The sequence below is a fragment of the Gadus chalcogrammus genome, chromosome 23 (assembly GCF_026213295.1).
Source record: "Gadus chalcogrammus isolate NIFS_2021 chromosome 23, NIFS_Gcha_1.0, whole genome shotgun sequence".
Taxonomy (NCBI): Eukaryota; Metazoa; Chordata; class Actinopteri; order Gadiformes; family Gadidae; genus Gadus; species Gadus chalcogrammus.
Genome location: NC_079434.1, coordinates 8,875,084 through 8,897,313, shown reverse-complemented (window position 1 = coordinate 8,897,313; position 22,230 = coordinate 8,875,084). Strand labels below are relative to the sequence as shown.

Genomic DNA, 22,230 nt, shown 5'->3' with positions numbered 1-22,230 from the left:
ATACAAAGTTTTCAGATACCTTTTGATGTGTGCTATTTATTCATTTAGCATTTCTTAAATACAATTACAGCAACATTAATGTTACTTGATTTATAAAGGAACTTTTCTCACTTAAGTAACACGAATATCTGAGTTTGTTGAAGGTAAAAATACATTGAATTGAAGTATGGATTTTATTGTTGGTCCGACATAAATATCATAATTAGGTGAACAAGATCGAGTTGGCATAACTCGTATATAAACTCGGAAATCTTAGTTAAGTCGACAACAGTAGTCAAAGTTTCAACGAGAATTTCTGAGTTTGTTGAAGGTAAAAATGCATCGAAATGAAGCATGGATTTTATTGTTGGTCCGACGTAAATATCATAATTGGGTGAACAAGATCGAGTTGGCATAACTCGTATATAAACTCGGAAATCTTAGTTAAGTCAACAACAGTAGTCAAAGTTTCAACAAGAATTTCTAAGTTTGTTGAAGGTAAAAATACATGGCATTGAAGCATGAATTTTATTGTTTGTCCGACGTAAATATCACAATTAGGTGAACAAGAGGATCCAAGTTGGCATAACTCATATGTCAACTTGTTTGTCTTAGTCAGGTCAACAATAGTAGTCCAAAGTTGAGAGAACTCAAAAATGTGGTTGCATCAGGTTGCCTTGATAATTTGCGTTTTCTCAACTTTTTTTTTTTTTACAGTGTATGAACTTAATGAATTTATTAAAGAATACCGTGAACAAACAAACATAAGAGAAACTAAGGATCGGGCTGCAGGCCAGGAAGAGACAGGAGTCACTTGATCGGGCTGCTTTATAGGCTCCTGAGCCCAGCCTGCTCAGGTGAGCTGCATCTCGTTAGGTGATAATCCACCAACCAGCAACCTGCAACACAGAACACACCAGAAGCAGCACCACCACCACACAAGGCAACCCTGTGACCGTCACACACTGTTTCAATATTAAATCAACTAAAAATCAACCTTATTAACGGTGTTTAGATTATGGTTGAAAGCTGGTTGAATCTCCGTCAGTTATGGTTGAAAATCCGACGTTGATTCGATGTCGGACGTAACTGCGCTTTCAACATCGAAACAACGTCTTTTCAACGTCAGTGCCTGATCATATTTCAACGTTGATTCAACGTCATTTTGCTATCTGGGTATTGGTAAGACGACCTATATTTGGAAAAAAGATTTGAAGGCCAGATCTTGTTTTTATAAATAAATAAATTGTATTCATTGAAATAATATACGAAAAAAAAAAGGCATAGAATAAAACACTGCATTGCCACTAAACAGTAGGCCTAGTGCAAATAGGCCGTACTGATGTGTACACCAAAGACTATTCCTGACACTCCTGCCCCGCTGGGTTCGCTCTGGCTGTGGTCGCTCCGCACTGTTTCGGCCCGTGGCAAAGCGAGTCATCCACCGCGGTGAATTTAGTTTTAGGTTGGATATTCGACGGATATTCAGTCCAGTTCCAGCCGCGACTTCACGGAGATTTGCCCGACAATAGCAGCAGGAGAACGGTTAGCGCACCTCGCAGAGCCTCGCGGTGAATCGCTGGAAACTGACTATTACCATTACAATTGGATACTGGTTTGGAGTCACTAGGTCACTTGGCATGGAAGCTATTGAAAGAAATATGATAATTCCTGCATATTAATATTCATATAAAATAGAGGAAGCACTAAAATACCATAACAAGTGGTGTGTCTTATTCTCAGGGTTTAATAATACAATTAGATACTGGTTTGGAGTCACTGGGTCACATGGCATGGAAGCTATTGAAAAAACTGCAAGTATTTTGTATTGATATATTTACGTGAAGTAATTTATAGACGGTCCCTAAATCAGTTTCCAGCGATTCACTGCGAGGCTCTGCGAGGTGTGCTAACCGTTCTCCTGCAGCTATTGCGGGGCAAATCTCCGTGAAGTCGCGGCTGGAACTGGACTGAATATCCGTCGAATATCCAACCTAAACTAACTTCACCGCGGTGAGTCATCCTCGCTGCTGCTAAATGCTGCGTCTCAAAAGGCATTTTGAGACGCAGCATTTATTTAATGCTCATATGACCTAGTGCTGAAAAAAAGTTATAGGCCTATGAAAAAGTGTGAGGGGAGCAGTGGTGCGCTAAACCTTGTTCTGTGAGCAGCTGGATGTGAACCATGGTGTGAACACAACGATCGATTTTCGACTGTGCGCGCATGCACTGGTGTAATTGAGCTGCGCTGCTATGTATCTTTTTTATCAATGTAGCGAGTTGCGAGTCTAGTGCAGGCTGAGTTTTTTTTTCCAGCACCTCCTGCTGAGAATACGTTCCCGCGGCTATGCACGGAGGTCGGAGAAATATAGTTTGTGGCCACCCAACAGCTGCCTGTTATTTGATGAACCCTGTTCACCTGTTAAATAAACATCCTGATACAAAAGATACAAAGGACAATCAATCACATCTTAAAACAAATATGACAAAACCCACTGTGCTAAAATGAGAGTGACGAATAAACTATGAACGATGCTTTCATTGTACAAGTTTGAACAATGACAATAGTCTGAATCTGAATCTGATATAATCCTTGTTCCCTGGTGGTTTGTGGCTCCAGCAAGAACCCACATATCTCTACTACAAGAAGGGTAGGACATTTAACATTTCTTCACATAGTTTGGGTGATGAACAGGAATATAAATCGTGTTATTCTATCGGTACAAAAGGTAGGCTACAAAATACAAAAAATAACTTTAAGGCTTAATGTTTTGAGTTTCATTTTGCAACTTAATACCGAAAAACACAGTGTAAGCAAACACCTGCATTCTCTGCCACAGCATTTCTTGTGCCATTCTGTTTTGCAACACCATTTGACTTGTGTAGCATGTAATTGCTCTCCTAAAGCTTATCTTTTGGATAATGAACAACAATCTTCATTTGTATTACTTGTACACCATAGGCATATGACTCAAACCTACCACTACTTTGTTTTTGTTTCATATTTGTTCGGGAAGCCACAATATCATTGATCCACCCTTTGGGATCCTAATAGAACAACCTTTTAATGTTTTTTTTCAAATCTAGTAGTGAGAAAATGTCCCTTAAAGTTTCCCACCCTTGTGTCACTTTTGTCACACTTTGTGACTAAAACATTTCAAAGTTGTAGATGCTGTTTCATTGTTGGCTTTATTAAAGGTGCATTTTGTCCTGGGGTATTTACATCTTTCCATACCAGCTTTTCCTGCTGAATGTATTGGTCCAATTGATTGGGGTCGTACAGTCCCAGGTGCAAAGTTGAATCCCCTACACAACTCAATCCTCCCGTTTGTATGACCACCGAATTACGTATTTTAGTTACTTTTTTTTGCTGGGTAGGGTGGCGGTAGCATCCGTCTTTCTGGTCTTACCACTTTGCGTGCCAATGAAACTCAATACATTGCAATCTTTTCTCTTTGAAAAGCTCATTACCTGGGTTAAGTGTTCCTATTTACACTTCACTCAGGGGGCCCGCAGATAATTTAAAAATAATAATAAAATTAATAAAAAGTACATTTTTTCTCTTTTTTTTTTACAGAAAACTTGATCAAGAAAAACATAGTCATAGTTAACATAGTCATATATATACAAATATTTTGTTCTTATTTAGAATTATTTTGTAGTTTCTCTCATATCCCATACTTGTTGTGGGCGGTCATGTGGCCCCCTGATGGTGATGATGTTGCCCATCCCTGATCTAGAAACTATGGCTGCACAATATTAGTAAGGATTGGGTATCTGTTGAACTCTCGTGCATTTCCCACTCCAACTGAATAGTAAGGCAGCACGCAGGAGCTTATGTCCACAAAACAAGGAATATATTGTTTCCTAAATGGTCCAACAATCAATTAATTTTTGTGAATGCTTTCATCCACTGGTAATATTTCGGCCTTAATTCCTAAATTATTTTACACATTTTCCACCTATTACTGCTTTTACACATTCTAGTTTTCTAGTTGGTTCTAAGGCTGCATGAATTAGAGAAGCCTTTTACTAGCTCATTTGATCCATGTGCTTTTTCACAGATATTCAAAGCTATCTGGATTTGGCAAGTGAGGATAAAGCTTCCGTTGGATGTTCTTCTTTTGCAAAAGTAAGTCCTATTGCCACGAAATTGTTTGTTTTTAATGTTGTGCTCTGCATTTAATGATGGCTAACACACCCACTAATTGCATGGCATCAAACAATGGGAAAATCACCGGGCCGTGAGAGATCTGTGTGCAGTCTGCTCGTTGCAGTCCTTATCCTTAACACCAGCCAATGTAATGCAAAAAGAGATTGCAGCTAGTAAATCCAAAACCAAAGTTGTATGGGACATGGGTTTACCATCAAACCACCCTTCTGAAACCAATGTTGCCATAGTTTACCAAAGGCATGTACGACGCCGAACATGTTAAAAGAGTCAGTATACAGTGAGGGTTTTCATAGCATGAAAGGCTAAATGCAAAATCTTTCTATGATGGTTTCATCCAAGTCCATTGCGATGCATCCACCGTAAACAGAGCGCATGGTACCATGGCTACAAGCTGCTCAGGGCCACACCCCCACCCCCTCCTTTACCCTCTTTTGACACGCCCACCGAAACAGCGCATTTGGGGGAAGCTCAATGTGCGACTGGCTCGGAGTGGCTGTAACTGCACCACGGCTGAATTTCGGGGACGTCTTTGAATACTGTCTTTGTGGCCCACTAATACCTATATTAAAGCATCCATAAAATAGCATGGCATGGGATCTTTAAGGGTTAAAAAATATTTTTAGAATTTAATCGGCCCCAATAAATCCATATCAGTCGGGGCCCAATTACATCCTTTTGTTCGAACTAGCTCTCAATCATGCATCTGTTACTTTTCCTCAGGAAACTGACGAAAGAGTGCTCAGAGGCGTGTCTGTGGGTCTCCTTGCTGTCCCTGAAGAAGATGATCCTGCTGTTTCACCAAACGTGCGGGACTGGGCTGTTGTGTTGGAAGGTTCCATCGTGCTACCTGACCTGCCAGACCTCGGCACTGCCATCGCATACCTCTTTGGCCTACTATATGCAATGAACATTGATTATCCGAAGGAGATGAGGTACACCTTTGAAGCAATTCAGACCATCTTTTTCGAACTTGGCTCTCAGTGCTCCCAGCGCACAAGGTCTCTGAAAACAAAGCTTTTGCTGTGACTCTTAATGTGGAGGCCAACCTTTGTTTTATGCCTGTTCTAGTGCATTGTGGTTGGTGCTTGTAAATATTCACAGCCAGTGATTTAAAACTTGCAAGTCCTCAAGGAAAACTTTAAATAATATATTTTTATTTTCAAAATTGTTTCAGGCACCAGTTTGCAAGAGGTGCATATATCCACTGTCAACTGTTCAAGTTTGTGATTGTTTTAGTAACACCTCCGTGTCTGTACACGCTTGCATGTGTTCTCATTTTAAGCATGCCATTCTCCTCTGCCTGTGATAAAGAAATGTGTGGGATTATTCCTTGATAGTTCCTTGATATAATGTGCTACTATGTTTCAAGTTCCATGGTGGTGTTGAACATGTTTCTGAATAAGAGAAATACAAAGTTTTCAGATACCTTTTGATGTGTGCTATTTATTCATTTAGCATTTCTTAAATACAATTACAGCAACATTATTGTTACTTCATTTATAAAGGAACTTTTCTCACTTAAGTAACACGAATATCTGAGTTTGTTGAAGGTAAAAATACATTGAATTGAAGTATGGATTTTATTGTTGGTCCGACATAAATATCATAATTAGGTGAACAAGATCGAGTTGGCATAACTCGTATATAAACTCGGAAATCTTAGTTAAGTCGACAACAGTAGTCAAAGTTTCAACGAGAATTTCTGAGTTTGTTGAAGGTAAAAATGCATCGAAATGAAGCATGGATTTTATTGTTGGTCCGACGTAAATATCATAATTGGGTGAACAAGATCGAGTTGGCATAACTCGTATATAAACTCGGAAATCTTAGTTAAGTCAACAACAGTTCAAAGTTTCAACAAGAATTTCTAAGTTTGTTGAAGGTAAAAATACATGGCATTGAAGCATGAATTTTATTGTTTGTCCGACGTAAATATCACAATTAGGTGAACAAGAGGATCCAAGTTGGCATAACTCATATGTCAACTTGTTTTTCTTAGTCAGGTCAACAATAGTAGTCCAAAGTTGAGAGAACTCAAAAATGTGGTTGCATCAGGTTGCCTTGATAATTTGCGTTTTCTCAACTTTTTTTTTTTTTTTACAGTGTATGAACTTAATGAATTTATTAAAGAATACCGTGAACAAACAAACATAAGAGAAACTAAGGATCGGGCTGCAGGCCAGGAAGAGACAGGAGTCACTTGATCGGGCTGCTTTATAGGCTCCTGAGCCCAGCCTGCTCAGGTGAGCTGCATCTCGTTAGGTGATAATCCACCAACCAGCAACCTGCAACACAGAACACACCAGAAGCAGCACCACCACCACACAAGGCAACCCTGTGACCGTCACACACTGTTTCAATATTAAATCAACTAAAAATCAACCTTATTAACGGTGTTTAGATTATGGTTGAAAGCTGGTTGAATCTCCGTCAGTTATGGTTGAAAATCCGACGTTGATTCGATGTCGGACGTAACTGCGCTTTCAACATCGAAACAACGTCTTTTCAACGTCAGTGCCTGATCATATTTCAACGTTGATTCAACGTCATTTTGCTATCTGGGTATTGGTAAGACGACCTATATTTGGAAAAAAGATTTGAAGGCCAGATCTTGTTTTTATAAATAAATAAATTGTATTCATTGAAATAATATACGAAAAAAAAAAGGCATAGAATAAAACACTGCATTGCCACTAAACAGTAGGCCTAGTGCAAATAGGCCGTACTGATGTGTACACCAAAGACTATTCCTGACACTCCTGCCCCGCTGGGTTCGCTCTGGCTGTGGTCGCTCCGCACTGTTTCGGCCCGTGGCAAAGCGAGTCATCCACCGCGGTGAATTTAGTTTTAGGTTGGATATTCGACGGATATTCAGTCCAGTTCCAGCCGCGACTTCACGGAGATTTGCCCGACAATAGCAGCAGGAGAACGGTTAGCGCACCTCGCAGAGCCTCGCGGTGAATCGCTGGAAACTGACTATTACCATTACAATTGGATACTGGTTTGGAGTCACTAGGTCACTTGGCATGGAAGCTATTGAAAGAAATATGATAATTCCTGCATATTAATATTCATATAAAATAGAGGAAGCACTAAAATACCATAACAAGTGGTGTGTCTTATTCTCAGGGTTTAATAATACAATTAGATACTGGTTTGGAGTCACTGGGTCACATGGCATGGAAGCTATTGAAAAAACTGCAAGTATTTTGTATTGATATATTTACGTGAAGTAATTTATAGACGGTCCCTAAATCAGTTTCCAGCGATTCACTGCGAGGCTCTGCGAGGTGTGCTAACCGTTCTCCTGCAGCTATTGCGGGGCAAATCTCCGTGAAGTCGCGGCTGGAACTGGACTGAATATCCGTCGAATATCCAACCTAAACTAACTTCACCGCGGTGAGTCATCCTCGCTGCTGCTAAATGCTGCGTCTCAAAAGGCATTTTGAGACGCAGCATTTATTTAATGCTCATATGACCTAGTGCTGAAAAAAAGTTATAGGCCTATGAAAAAGTGTGAGGGGAGCAGTGGTGCGCTAAACCTTGTTCTGTGAGCAGCTGGATGTGAACCATGGTGTGAACACAACGATCGATTTTCGACTGTGCGCGCATGCACTGGTGTAATTGAGCTGCGCTGCTATATATCTTTTTTATCAATGTAGCGAGTTGCGAGTCTAGTGCAGGCTGAGTTTTTTTTTCCAGCACCTCCTGCTGAGAATACGTTCCCGCGGCTATGCACGGAGGTCGGAGAAATATAGTTTGTGGCCACGCAACAGCTGCCTGTTATTTGATGAACCCTGTTCACCTGTTAAATAAACATCCTGATACAAAAGATACAAAGGACAATCAATCACATCTTAAAACAAATATGACAAAACCCACTGTGCTAAAATGAGAGTGACGAATAAACTATGAACGATGCTTTCATTGTACAAGTTTGAACAATGACAATAGTCTGAATCTGAATCTGATATAATCCTTGTTCCCTGGTGGTTTGTGGCTCCAGCAAGAACCCACATATCTCTACTACAAGAAGGGTAGGACATTTAACATTTCTTCACATAGTTTGGGTGATGAACAGGAATATAAATCGTGTTATTCTATCGGTACAAAAGGTAGGCTACAAAATACAAAAAATAACTTTAAGGCTTAATGTTTTGAGTTTCATTTTGCAACTTAATACCGAAAAACACAGTGTAAGCAAACACCTGCATTCTCTGCCACAGCATTTCTTGTGCCATTCTGTTTTGCAACACCATTTGACTTGTGTAGCATGTAATTGCTCTCCTAAAGCTTATCTTTTGGATAATGAACAACAATCTTCATTTGTATTACTTGTACACCATAGGCATATGACTCAAACCTACCACTACTTTGTTTTTGTTTCATATTTGTTCGGGAAGCCACAATATCATTGATCCACCCTTTGGGATCCTAATAGAACAACCTTTTAATGTTTTTTTTCAAATCTAGTAGTGAGAAAATGTCCCTTAAAGTTTCCCACCCTTGTGTCACTTTTGTCACACTTTGTGACTAAAACATTTCAAAGTTGTAGATGCTGTTTCATTGTTGGCTTTATTAAAGGTGCATTTTGTCCTGGGGTATTTACATCTTTCCATACCAGCTTTTCCTGCTGAATGTATTGGTCCAATTGATTGGGGTCGTACAGTCCCAGGTGCAAAGTTGAATCCCCTACACAACTCAATCCTCCCGTTTGTATGACCACCGAATTACGTATTTTAGTTACTTTTTTTAGCTGGGTAGGGTGGCGGTAGCATCCGTCTTTCTGGTCTTACCACTTTGCGTGCCAATGAAACTCAATACATTGCAATCTTTTCTCTTTGAAAAGCTCATTACCTGGGTTAAGTGTTCCTATTTACACTTCACTCAGGGGGCCCGCAGATAATTTAAAAATAATAATAAAATTAATAAAAAGTACATTTTTTCTCTTTTTTTTTTACAGAAAACTTGATCAAGAAAAACATAGTCATAGTTAACATAGTCATATATATACAAATATTTTGTTCTTATTTAGAATTATTTTGTAGTTTCTCTCATATCCCATACTTGTTGTGGGCGGTCATGTGGCCCCCTGATGGTGATGATGTTGCCCATCCCTGATCTAGAAACTATGGCTGCACAATATTAGTAAGGATTGGGTATCTGTTGAACTCTCGTGCATTTCCCACTCCAACTGAATAGTAAGGCAGCACGCAGGAGCTTATGTCCACAAAACAAGGAATATATTGTTTCCTAAATGGTCCAACAATCAATTAATTTTTGTGAATGCTTTCATCCACTGGTAATATTTCGGCCTTAATTCCTAAATTATTTTACACATTTTCCACCTATTACTGCTTTTACACATTCTAGTTTTCTAGTTGGTTCTAAGGCTGCATGAATTAGAGAAGCCTTTTACTAGCTCATTTGATCCATGTGCTTTTTCACAGATATTCAAAGCTATCTGGATTTGGCAAGTGAGGATAAAGCTTCCGTTGGATGTTCTTCTTTTGCAAAAGTAAGTCCTATTGCCACGAAATTGTTTGTTTTTAATGTTGTGCTCTGCATTTAATGATGGCTAACACACCCACTAATTGCATGGCATCAAACAATGGGAAAATCACCGGGCCGTGAGAGATCTGTGTGCAGTCTGCTCGTTGCAGTCCTTATCCTTAACACCAGCCAATGTAATGCAAAAAGAGATTGCAGCTAGTAAATCCAAAACCAAAGTTGTATGGGACATGGGTTTACCATCAAACCACCCTTCTGAAACCAATGTTGCCATAGTTTACCAAAGGCATGTACGACGCCGAACATGTTAAAAGAGTCAGTATACAGTGAGGGTTTTCATAGCATGAAAGGCTAAATGCAAAATCTTTCTATGATGGTTTCATCCAAGTCCATTGCGATGCATCCACCGTAAACAGAGCGCATGGTACCATGGCTACAAGCTGCTCAGGGCCACACCCCCACCCCCTCCTTTACCCTCTTTTGACACGCCCACCGAAACAGCGCATTTGGGGGAAGCTCAATGTGCGACTGGCTCGGAGTGGCTGTAACTGCACCACGGCTGAATTTCGGGGACGTCTTTGAATACTGTCTTTGTGGCCCACTAATACCTATATTAAAGCATCCATAAAATAGCATGGCATGGGATCTTTAAGGGTTAAAAAATATTTTTAGAATTTAATCGGCCCCAATAAATCCATATCAGTCGGGGCCCAATTACATCCTTTTGTTCGAACTAGCTCTCAATCATGCATCTGTTACTTTTCCTCAGGAAACTGACGAAAGAGTGCTCAGAGGCGTGTCTGTGGGTCTCCTTGCTGTCCCTGAAGAAGATGATCCTGCTGTTTCACCAAACGTGCGGGACTGGGCTGTTGTGTTGGAAGGTTCCATCGTGCTACCTGACCTGCCAGACCTCGGCACTGCCATCGCATACCTCTTTGGCCTACTATATGCAATGAACATTGATTATCCGAAGGAGATGAGGTACACCTTTGAAGCAATTCAGACCATCTTTTTCGAACTTGGCTCTCAGTGCTCCCAGCGCACAAGGTCTCTGAAAACAAAGCTTTTGCTGTGACTCTTAATGTGGAGGCCAACCTTTGTTTTATGCCTGTTCTAGTGCATTGTGGTTGGTGCTTGTAAATATTCACAGCCAGTGATTTAAAACTTGCAAGTCCTCAAGGAAAACTTTAAATAATATATTTTTATTTTCAAAATTGTTTCAGGCACCAGTTTGCAAGAGGTGCATATATCCACTGTCAACTGTTCAAGTTTGTGATTGTTTTAGTAACACCTCCGTGTCTGTACACGCTTGCATGTGTTCTCATTTTAAGCATGCCATTCTCCTCTGCCTGTGATAAAGAAATGTGTGGGATTATTCCTTGATAGTTCCTTGATATAATGTGCTACTATGTTTCAAGTTCCATGGTGGTGTTGAACATGTTTCTGAATAAGAGAAATACAAAGTTTTCAGATACCTTTTGATGTGTGCTATTTATTCATTTAGCATTTCTTAAATACAATTACAGCAACATTATTGTTACTTCATTTATAAAGGAACTTTTCTCACTTAAGTAACACGAATATCTGAGTTTGTTGAAGGTAAAAATACATTGAATTGAAGTATGGATTTTATTGTTGGTCCGACATAAATATCATAATTAGGTGAACAAGATCGAGTTGGCATAACTCGTATATAAACTCGGAAATCTTAGTTAAGTCGACAACAGTAGTCAAAGTTTCAACGAGAATTTCTGAGTTTGTTGAAGGTAAAAATGCATCGAAATGAAGCATGGATTTTATTGTTGGTCCGACGTAAATATCATAATTGGGTGAACAAGATCGAGTTGGCATAACTCGTATATAAACTCGGAAATCTTAGTTAAGTCAACAACAGTTCAAAGTTTCAACAAGAATTTCTAAGTTTGTTGAAGGTAAAAATACATGGCATTGAAGCATGAATTTTATTGTTTGTCCGACGTAAATATCACAATTAGGTGAACAAGAGGATCCAAGTTGGCATAACTCATATGTCAACTTGTTTTTCTTAGTCAGGTCAACAATAGTAGTCCAAAGTTGAGAGAACTCAAAAATGTGGTTGCATCAGGTTGCCTTGATAATTTGCGTTTTCTCAACTTTTTTTTTTTTTTTACAGTGTATGAACTTAATGAATTTATTAAAGAATACCGTGAACAAACAAACATAAGAGAAACTAAGGATCGGGCTGCAGGCCAGGAAGAGACAGGAGTCACTTGATCGGGCTGCTTTATAGGCTCCTGAGCCCAGCCTGCTCAGGTGAGCTGCATCTCGTTAGGTGATAATCCACCAACCAGCAACCTGCAACACAGAACACACCAGAAGCAGCACCACCACCACACAAGGCAACCCTGTGACCGTCACACACTGTTTCAATATTAAATCAACTAAAAATCAACCTTATTAACGGTGTTTAGATTATGGTTGAAAGCTGGTTGAATCTCCGTCAGTTATGGTTGAAAATCCGACGTTGATTCGATGTCGGACGTAACTGCGCTTTCAACATCGAAACAACGTCTTTTCAACGTCAGTGCCTGATCATATTTCAACGTTGATTCAACGTCATTTTGCTATCTGGGTATTGGTAAGACGACCTATATTTGGAAAAAAGATTTGAAGGCCAGATCTTGTTTTTATAAATAAATAAATTGTATTCATTGAAATAATATACGAAAAAAAAAAGGCATAGAATAAAACACTGCATTGCCACTAAACAGTAGGCCTAGTGCAAATAGGCCGTACTGATGTGTACACCAAAGACTATTCCTGACACTCCTGCCCCGCTGGGTTCGCTCTGGCTGTGGTCGCTCCGCACTGTTTCGGCCCGTGGCAAAGCGAGTCATCCACCGCGGTGAATTTAGTTTTAGGTTGGATATTCGACGGATATTCAGTCCAGTTCCAGCCGCGACTTCACGGAGATTTGCCCGACAATAGCAGCAGGAGAACGGTTAGCGCACCTCGCAGAGCCTCGCGGTGAATCGCTGGAAACTGACTATTACCATTACAATTGGATACTGGTTTGGAGTCACTAGGTCACTTGGCATGGAAGCTATTGAAAGAAATATGATAATTCCTGCATATTAATATTCATATAAAATAGAGGAAGCACTAAAATACCATAACAAGTGGTGTGTCTTATTCTCAGGGTTTAATAATACAATTAGATACTGGTTTGGAGTCACTGGGTCACATGGCATGGAAGCTATTGAAAAAACTGCAAGTATTTTGTATTGATATATTTACGTGAAGTAATTTATAGACGGTCCCTAAATCAGTTTCCAGCGATTCACTGCGAGGCTCTGCGAGGTGTGCTAACCGTTCTCCTGCAGCTATTGCGGGGCAAATCTCCGTGAAGTCGCGGCTGGAACTGGACTGAATATCCGTCGAATATCCAACCTAAACTAACTTCACCGCGGTGAGTCATCCTCGCTGCTGCTAAATGCTGCGTCTCAAAAGGCATTTTGAGACGCAGCATTTATTTAATGCTCATATGACCTAGTGCTGAAAAAAAGTTATAGGCCTATGAAAAAGTGTGAGGGGAGCAGTGGTGCGCTAAACCTTGTTCTGTGAGCAGCTGGATGTGAACCATGGTGTGAACACAACGATCGATTTTCGACTGTGCGCGCATGCACTGGTGTAATTGAGCTGCGCTGCTATATATCTTTTTTATCAATGTAGCGAGTTGCGAGTCTAGTGCAGGCTGAGTTTTTTTTTCCAGCACCTCCTGCTGAGAATACGTTCCCGCGGCTATGCACGGAGGTCGGAGAAATATAGTTTGTGGCCACGCAACAGCTGCCTGTTATTTGATGAACCCTGTTCACCTGTTAAATAAACATCCTGATACAAAAGATACAAAGGACAATCAATCACATCTTAAAACAAATATGACAAAACCCACTGTGCTAAAATGAGAGTGACGAATAAACTATGAACGATGCTTTCATTGTACAAGTTTGAACAATGACAATAGTCTGAATCTGAATCTGATATAATCCTTGTTCCCTGGTGGTTTGTGGCTCCAGCAAGAACCCACATATCTCTACTACAAGAAGGGTAGGACATTTAACATTTCTTCACATAGTTTGGGTGATGAACAGGAATATAAATCGTGTTATTCTATCGGTACAAAAGGTAGGCTACAAAATACAAAAAATAACTTTAAGGCTTAATGTTTTGAGTTTCATTTTGCAACTTAATACCGAAAAACACAGTGTAAGCAAACACCTGCATTCTCTGCCACAGCATTTCTTGTGCCATTCTGTTTTGCAACACCATTTGACTTGTGTAGCATGTAATTGCTCTCCTAAAGCTTATCTTTTGGATAATGAACAACAATCTTCATTTGTATTACTTGTACACCATAGGCATATGACTCAAACCTACCACTACTTTGTTTTTGTTTCATATTTGTTCGGGAAGCCACAATATCATTGATCCACCCTTTGGGATCCTAATAGAACAACCTTTTAATGTTTTTTTTCAAATCTAGTAGTGAGAAAATGTCCCTTAAAGTTTCCCACCCTTGTGTCACTTTTGTCACACTTTGTGACTAAAACATTTCAAAGTTGTAGATGCTGTTTCATTGTTGGCTTTATTAAAGGTGCATTTTGTCCTGGGGTATTTACATCTTTCCATACCAGCTTTTCCTGCTGAATGTATTGGTCCAATTGATTGGGGTCGTACAGTCCCAGGTGCAAAGTTGAATCCCCTACACAACTCAATCCTCCCGTTTGTATGACCACCGAATTACGTATTTTAGTTACTTTTTTTAGCTGGGTAGGGTGGCGGTAGCATCCGTCTTTCTGGTCTTACCACTTTGCGTGCCAATGAAACTCAATACATTGCAATCTTTTCTCTTTGAAAAGCTCATTACCTGGGTTAAGTGTTCCTATTTACACTTCACTCAGGGGGGCCCGCAGATAATTTAAAAATAATAATAAAATTAATAAAAAGTACATTTTTTCTCTTTTTTTTTTACAGAAAACTTGATCAAGAAAAACATAGTCATAGTTAACATAGTCATATATATACAAATATTTTGTTCTTATTTAGAATTATTTTGTAGTTTCTCTCATATCCCATACTTGTTGTGGGCGGTCATGTGGCCCCCTGATGGTGATGATGTTGCCCATCCCTGATCTAGAAACTATGGCTGCACAATATTAGTAAGGATTGGGTATCTGTTGAACTCTCGTGCATTTCCCACTCCAACTGAATAGTAAGGCAGCACGCAGGAGCTTATGTCCACAAAACAAGGAATATATTGTTTCCTAAATGGTCCAACAATCAATTAATTTTTGTGAATGCTTTCATCCACTGGTAATATTTCGGCCTTAATTCCTAAATTATTTTACACATTTTCCACCTATTACTGCTTTTACACATTCTAGTTTTCTAGTTGGTTCTAAGGCTGCATGAATTAGAGAAGCCTTTTACTAGCTCATTTGATCCATGTGCTTTTTCACAGATATTCAAAGCTATCTGGATTTGGCAAGTGAGGATAAAGCTTCCGTTGGATGTTCTTCTTTTGCAAAAGTAAGTCCTATTGCCACGAAATTGTTTGTTTTTAATGTTGTGCTCTGCATTTAATGATGGCTAACACACCCACTAATTGCATGGCATCAAACAATGGGAAAATCACCGGGCCGTGAGAGATCTGTGTGCAGTCTGCTCGTTGCAGTCCTTATCCTTAACACCAGCCAATGTAATGCAAAAAGAGATTGCAGCTAGTAAATCCAAAACCAAAGTTGTATGGGACATGGGTTTACCATCAAACCACCCTTCTGAAACCAATGTTGCCATAGTTTACCAAAGGCATGTACGACGCCGAACATGTTAAAAGAGTCAGTATACAGTGAGGGTTTTCATAGCATGAAAGGCTAAATGCAAAATCTTTCTATGATGGTTTCATCCAAGTGAGTGAGTCAACACTCAGTGGCTGTGCCTCGGCCAAGTAACCGTGGCTGTAGCTGCTTTTGTAATGGAAAGTTATAATGGTTGGTGTGCAGCTGACAGATCTTGCAGATCATTAAATCAGCAGTATGATGATCAGTATGATGCGGTCAGTATGAGAAAATACTTTTTATCGATGCATCAATTTGTGTGTGTAATGTTATTGTGTTTCTTTCTCTGCTAAAGTGATATAAAGATGACTAAGAATTAGCTGATCAATTGCAGGTAGATGCCTTTACAATAATTTACAATGGTTTTACCACGTTTATTCCATTGCAGTGAGGATGAAAAGGATAAGAAAATATCTGATTCTGATGGTGGCCTCGTGCCTGATAGTGATCCTTCTCTGGACCAGCCAACATCCTCCCCCTCCACCCTCCAATGATGTTCAGCTCCTCACTCAAGACCAACTGAGTCCCAATATGCCACCCGCCGTCTCGAGACGTAGCCTCCGCCCCTGGCCCCCATGCCATCGGAACCGGTCCATGGTCAACATCACTGGCTTCTCCGACCTCCCTGTGCGCCTCCAGAACTTCCTGTCTTACCGGCACTGTAAACACTTTCCCTTGATGCTCGACCTTCCCCACAAATGTGGAGTGACAGATGGATCTGACATTTTCCTTCTGCTGGTCATCAAGTCCCAACCAGAGAACTACGAGCGGAGACAAGCCCTCCGGGCGACCTGGGCTGAGGAGCGGAAACACAACGGGGCCTGGATCCGCAGGGTCTTCATCTCGGGGACACCGGGTGCTAACTTGCAGAAGCAGTGGATGAACCAGCAAATGGAGGTGGAGAACAGGAACTATGGTGACATTCTCCAATGGGACTTTGAGGAGTCCTTCTTGAACTTGACCCTGAAGCAAGTCCTGTTCCTTGAGTGGCTGGAGGACCACTGTCCCCGGGCCCACTTCCTGCTCAACGGTGACGACGACATCTTTGCCCACACAGACAACATGGTGGAATACCTCCAGGGTGTCAACGGAAGCCGTGACAGTGACGAGCACCTCTTTGTGGGAAGCCTTATGGAAGGCACTGGGCCTGTTCGAGAACCAAACAAGTACTTTGTTCCCGTTCAGGTGCAGGCATCGGACACCTACCCTGCGTACTGTAGCGGGGGAGGCTACCTGCTGTCCCGCCACACGGCCAAGGTGCTATTCGAGATGTCCAAGTCGGTTGCTCTGCATCCCATCGACGATGTGTACATGGGGATGTGCCTGGCCAGGGCAGGACTCAAACCCTCCTCCCATGTTGGCATGAATCCCGGAGGACTTCGCCTCCCACCGAAAGTGGACCCTTATGACCCGTGTTTCTTCAAGGACGTTCTGATGGTGCACCGCTTTCAGCCGCACCAGATTTTCGTCTTGTGGGACCAAGTTCATGATCCTAAACTGAAGTGTTAAACTGTACAACTGAACTGAACTCTGCTGGGCCGTCAGAAAAGGATGACAATACATGAATTGGGAAGGTGTGTGTCTAGGTATGTGTGTGGGAGCTTGCATGTATGTTTATGAATGTCTTTCATATTGGTGCACACTGTTCCCCTATATTCTTGTTCATGAGTGGTGGCACACACCAAAAAGAACAAAGTCGAACGAGGTGCGCGGGAAGGCATATTGCCGTTGTCTGCTTCGATCAGATGGCGCAGCAGGCGGCCTGCAATTGATTCCTCTATAATCCCATTCGAATTTCATTAGTAATTATTTATATATTCTAATTATATTCGATTTTGCCACAAATGTTTGGCCTGTTAAGCCCTTTGAGATTGTAATGGTGATTAAGGGCTATACAAATAAAATTGAATTGAATTGAATTCAACAATTGATGCTAAGATTGTGCCTATTATTGATACTTCCTATGTACCTATACAATGAACATACAGGTGTATGTATGGCCAATGCCACTATTAAACGTCCTGTCCAGTAGAGGGCATCCTATCAATAAACATATTTTGCTTATGTTGATAATGTGTTACAGTTAGGATTTAAGATAAATGAAAAACTGATGATTTGTTTGATCTTGATTTATTTATTTAAACTAAAATTCATTCATTTGCAATGATGTCGAGTGAATACATTTGAATACAAAGTACAGGGGAATACAAAGGATACATAGATTTAGGAATTTAGCAGAAATAACAGGATAAAAAATGTTAAGAGCAGAAAAAACAAACAAACAGACAATTAAAAATAAAATAAAAAGATTACGTGAATGAGACAGGTGGTCCTTGAGCAATGTCTTAAAAAGGTTAAATGGAACCAAAGTGATGATGATAGGATGTTATGCTTTTCAGGATCTTTTTACTTAAACAATTTAGTATTTTTCTCATATATATATATATATATATATAATATATAATTATATTAGAGATGAAGAGAGTATCATGCCTTCTCCGTCAGCTAGTATGAGTGGCTGGTAAACTCCAGCCCACCAGATAAATTGAGTCCAACCAATCACACAACCACATATAATAGACATCAAGATAAAACACTCTTTTAAGCAATATGGCCATAGTCTCCTTTACAAATGTACAATATTTGTATTTTGATGGGGTTTGGCTGTTACCGCTATTATTTGTACATAATTAATTTAACTAACTTAGGTCATGAATTCCTATCCACAGTATGGCAGACATTTTAATTGTGCCATCTGTGGCAAATATAACAATCAGTGTCCCAAACTTAGTTGAACTCATAGCCTTAACCGTTATTTTCTTCTATTGCTAGACACCATCAACAGAGGCAGAATGGTGTACAATAGCCTGGGACTTACAAATTAAATGCGGGGTGCGCTTGAAGGAAATCACATTCAACCTCAAGGAAAAAGTGACAGCCTTTACCACATCCACACTCTGTGATAATGACGGCTGCTCTGGATGCAAACCACAACTACATCTATCCCAGTGTGGGTACCCAAGGTAGGGTATCAGATGCTATGCTGTACACTCACTCTAACCGGCGGGAGGCAAAGGACCTGAATTTTCCTCCACCTGAGCCGTTGCACCACTCTGACGTAAAAATGATGCCATACATGTTTGTGGGAGATGAGGAATATCCTTTAAGGCCTGACCTCATTAAGAGGAAACCATGCAGGATGATGTTCCACAGACAATGGCTACTACCGTCAGTACAAGGAGAGTGGTTGAAAATACATTTGGCATTCATGCAAACAGGTTGAGGGTTGCAACAGTGAAAAACCCTATAACTAATTTCGATGCAACGTGAACTCGATGGAGGGAAGCCGGTGTCACACCGAATTCTGCGACCTACCGAAAAGTGTGACCCCAGGGGGCGCTGTTGTACATTTTCTACAACATGCATGCGTGCATTATAACAAAAACATAAATAAAACATAAGATCTCCCCCCCACCGGTGGGTCTTTCTTTTCTTGATAGTAACATTAATTCTAAACAGCATTTTACACAGTAGTCTATAATAGGAAATGTTCAAAGGTAAATCAGCGTAATTTAACACTGATTGTAGCTTTTTAGGGGTAAAGAAGCAAAGGTGAAGGACCGTACTAAACGTCCTATCCATTGTATGAGTCTGTAAAGTGCTAATCAAATGTATTTATTAAGCACCTTTAATAAAAAGGTAATTGGTTGGGGGGAGACCTTATGTTTTCTGGATGTTTTTGTCATGCCTGTAAACTCCTACGCCACTACGCTTGAAACTCGTGCATATTGCAGAAAAATTATTCAACAGCGCCCCCTGGGGTCACACTTTTCGGTGGGTCGCAGAATTCGGAGTAATGTGAATTCTGTGACCCCACTGTAGGTACATGCGGGAAAAGTAGTCAAACCCCAACCAAATGTTTTCAGGTAATTTGTCGTAGCCTACTCATATCTGTATGTGTAAGCAATTATACATGTCTGCGATCATCAGACTCGACAAGCAGCGCAGGTCGCAATCAACGATGGGTCACAATCAATCAAATCGGACCGTCGAATTATGCGACCCCCACTGTACATGCGGGACGAGTAGTCAAACCCCAACCAAATGTTTTCAGGTCATTTGTCGTCCTCATATCTGTATGCGTTTGCAATTATACATGTCTGCGATCATCACAGACTCCACAAGCAGCAGGTCGCAATCCACGATGGGTCACAGTCCATGACAGCGGACCGTCGAATTCTGCGACCCCGCTGTCAATGCGGGGAAAAGGAGTCAAACCCCAAAAAAATGTTTTCAGGTCATTTGTCGTCCTCGTAGCTGTATGTGAATGCAATTATACATGTCTGCGATCCTCAGACTCCACAAGCTGCAAGTCGCAATCCACGATGGGTCGCACTCCATGACAGCGGACCGTCGAATTATGCGACCCCAATGTAAATACGGAGATGGTACTGGCCAGCCACCCTCTAGTTATGTATTCGTCAAAACAACAATGCAACAAAGGGGAAATGCTTTATGAATCCTCAGATTTTTGTGAAAATGGGGTCAAACCCCAACCAAATGTTAACCGGTCGTTTAATGAAATGATATCTTCCACGTTATAGTAACAAGAGTAACATATTTAAGCTCAACTTAATTGGATAAATAGAACAGAAATTATGTTTAAACCCATTTGTAGGAGCCATATTCTGTTTAATACTATTTGTGTGCACTGCTTGTTTTTGGTTACCTCTACAGGTCTTGGGTGCCTGTGTGCATATAAAAGGAGATGGACAGAGTGCCAGGTGTGGCTGATAACACAGCAAAAAGTTTTTCTACAATGACTTAGCCAACATCCTGCTCTTTTGTTTGTTTTAAGTATTCTTAGTCAGTTTTCTTTGATTTTTGTACAAAAGAAACCACAAGACCTCTTTTGCAAACCCAACAAACTTCTGGACATTATATATTTTGGACTCAAGCATTGTTAGAATCTAGTATGCAGTCAGTCACCAGGGATGTTTATTGGAAACAGGAAAACTTGAGAAACGTCACTAGAACATTTGAGCCAGGGGGCATGCAGGACAGCTGTAAAATGTATCTCTGTCGGGTCTCCCAACACAACCCTCGTGGTACCACCTTCCACAGGTGAAACACTGGATCTGAAACACAACAATTCCCCTCAGGATTAATAAAGTAAATCTTAGTTATGCTATCTTAAGCCAAGGTCATATTAAATGGGACAAAAGTTCAGTGTAAATATCTATGTCAAATGTGTGTCTTAACCTGTGCCAGACAGGTTGGTATAAAGAGCAGAATAAATATATTGTTGATTTATACCATGGTTCATTATTTTTTTGTTCTTTTAATGTATTTATCTATTTAATATAAACTTAGACTGTTTTAACATACAGAGTCATGCAAAGACACAGGCGAGGTTTGTATATATGTCAATAAGACATGGTTTAAGACATAGTTATATTGACATCCATGTTACATGTACAGCTGCTGTTTAACATTCAGACCCTAATTCACATGAATTTAGGCAGATCTCGCTGGTACTTGTTTACATCATGCCTTCTGCCAACAACCTGAGCTAAGAACTATAGCTGATCTAAATCAGCAAAAAACTAGAAAACGGTGGTGTTATAACAATAACTTACCCAGTCAGTGGCATCAGGTCTGCCTTGAGACCCTCTTCCTCGTGCTTCTTCTTCCTCTTCACAGCAGTGGCACAGCTCACTGAGATCATCTGGTTAAGATATGTTATTGATTACATGTAATATTTTCTTCTTATTTCCATGGGGAAATATACCATGAGTGATGCATACTAACTTTCTAGACTTTTTAATATTCATTTCAATTATGATATTTGAAATCCTCATGGGTTCATAGAAGTTCGAAAAGGCTTAACATACCAGTCTCATTGAGAAGTGTTACAGCAATTTCCCTCCTGTAGTTAACCACTGCCCCTTCAGAGTTTGGGAAAGTAGGAGACTCCTCTGCCAGGACTTTCTCAGCATACTAAGAACATGTTTGAATAAATGAATATTCAAAACACACTGGCCCATTTTAACTTAATCAAAATTCATCAACTTTATGTCTCTCTAGGAGTTTAAATGATGAAAAAAGAGACCTTTTCAAAATCTGCATCATGTTTCCATAAAGAAATATGCAATTCAATAACTTACTTTGATGGCAAATATTCCACATGAAGTGAAATCCTGCTGCAAGCTATGTGGCACAGTGTTGGCTTTCCACCTGGACACCATACAGCCCCTCGCTCTCATGAATGCTCTGAAAAGTAGACAAAAAGCAGCAAATTATTACGCAATTCTGAAACATCCAGTCCAGCACAATGGACAGCACCACAGATCCCAGTCACCAGAGCACGAGGTGCACTCATGCACCACCATGGACGGTACCAAAGCTCTCACACACCTGCACAGCATCATCCCATCAGTCAAGGTCATTCCCTTCACCTGTTTCACCCATAATCCAATGGTTAAATAACAGCAATCCGCCTGCCGGGGACAGGCCATAGAACACAACTGTTACCTTGTGGTCTCCAGACATCTTTTTATCTTGGTGCCATCGTTGCCGGGTGGATCCAGCACAAGGCTCCTCTGTTCTGAGGGGAAGATGACCTAGAGAAATTTGGATAAGCACATTGTGCATGTTTCACATTCACATATCCTAATAAAATCATGGATG

The 22,230-nt window shown here is 40.4% G+C and overlaps 1 protein-coding gene and 2 long non-coding RNA genes across 6 annotated transcripts; all 3 read left to right on the top strand.

The window, feature by feature from the left end:
- The first annotated feature begins 2,505 nt into the window (after positions 1–2,505).
- Positions 2,506–5,715, top strand: LOC130377667 (uncharacterized). Its single transcript, XR_008894282.1, has 3 exons — positions 2,506–2,630; positions 4,044–4,111; positions 4,874–5,715. It is a non-coding gene; the product is annotated as an uncharacterized LOC130377667 (long non-coding RNA).
- Positions 5,716–8,094: 2,379 nt separating this feature from the next.
- Positions 8,095–11,275, top strand: LOC130377665 (uncharacterized). The gene is made up of 3 exons (XR_008894281.1): positions 8,095–8,190; positions 9,604–9,671; positions 10,434–11,275. It is a non-coding gene; the product is annotated as an uncharacterized LOC130377665 (long non-coding RNA).
- A 1,739-nt stretch (positions 11,276–13,014) lies between these two features.
- LOC130377284 (N-acetyllactosaminide beta-1,3-N-acetylglucosaminyltransferase 3-like) lies at positions 13,015–17,858 on the top strand. 4 transcript variants are annotated; one of them, XM_056584331.1, is made up of 3 exons: positions 13,015–13,112; positions 15,165–15,232; positions 15,929–17,858. In XM_056584331.1, the coding sequence occupies exons 2-3, from the start codon at positions 15,214–15,216 to the stop codon at positions 17,047–17,049; spliced, it is 1,140 nt and encodes a 379-aa protein (XP_056440306.1). In that variant the 5' UTR covers positions 13,015–13,112; positions 15,165–15,213; the 3' UTR covers positions 17,050–17,858. The 4 variants fall into 4 exon arrangements, with proteins under 4 accessions (XP_056440306.1, XP_056440303.1, XP_056440304.1 ...); XM_056584328.1 differs by lacking the exon at positions 13,015–13,112 and adding an exon at positions 13,655–13,750; XM_056584329.1 differs by lacking the exon at positions 13,015–13,112 and adding an exon at positions 13,655–13,828.
- Positions 17,859–22,230: the final 4,372 nt, after the last annotated feature.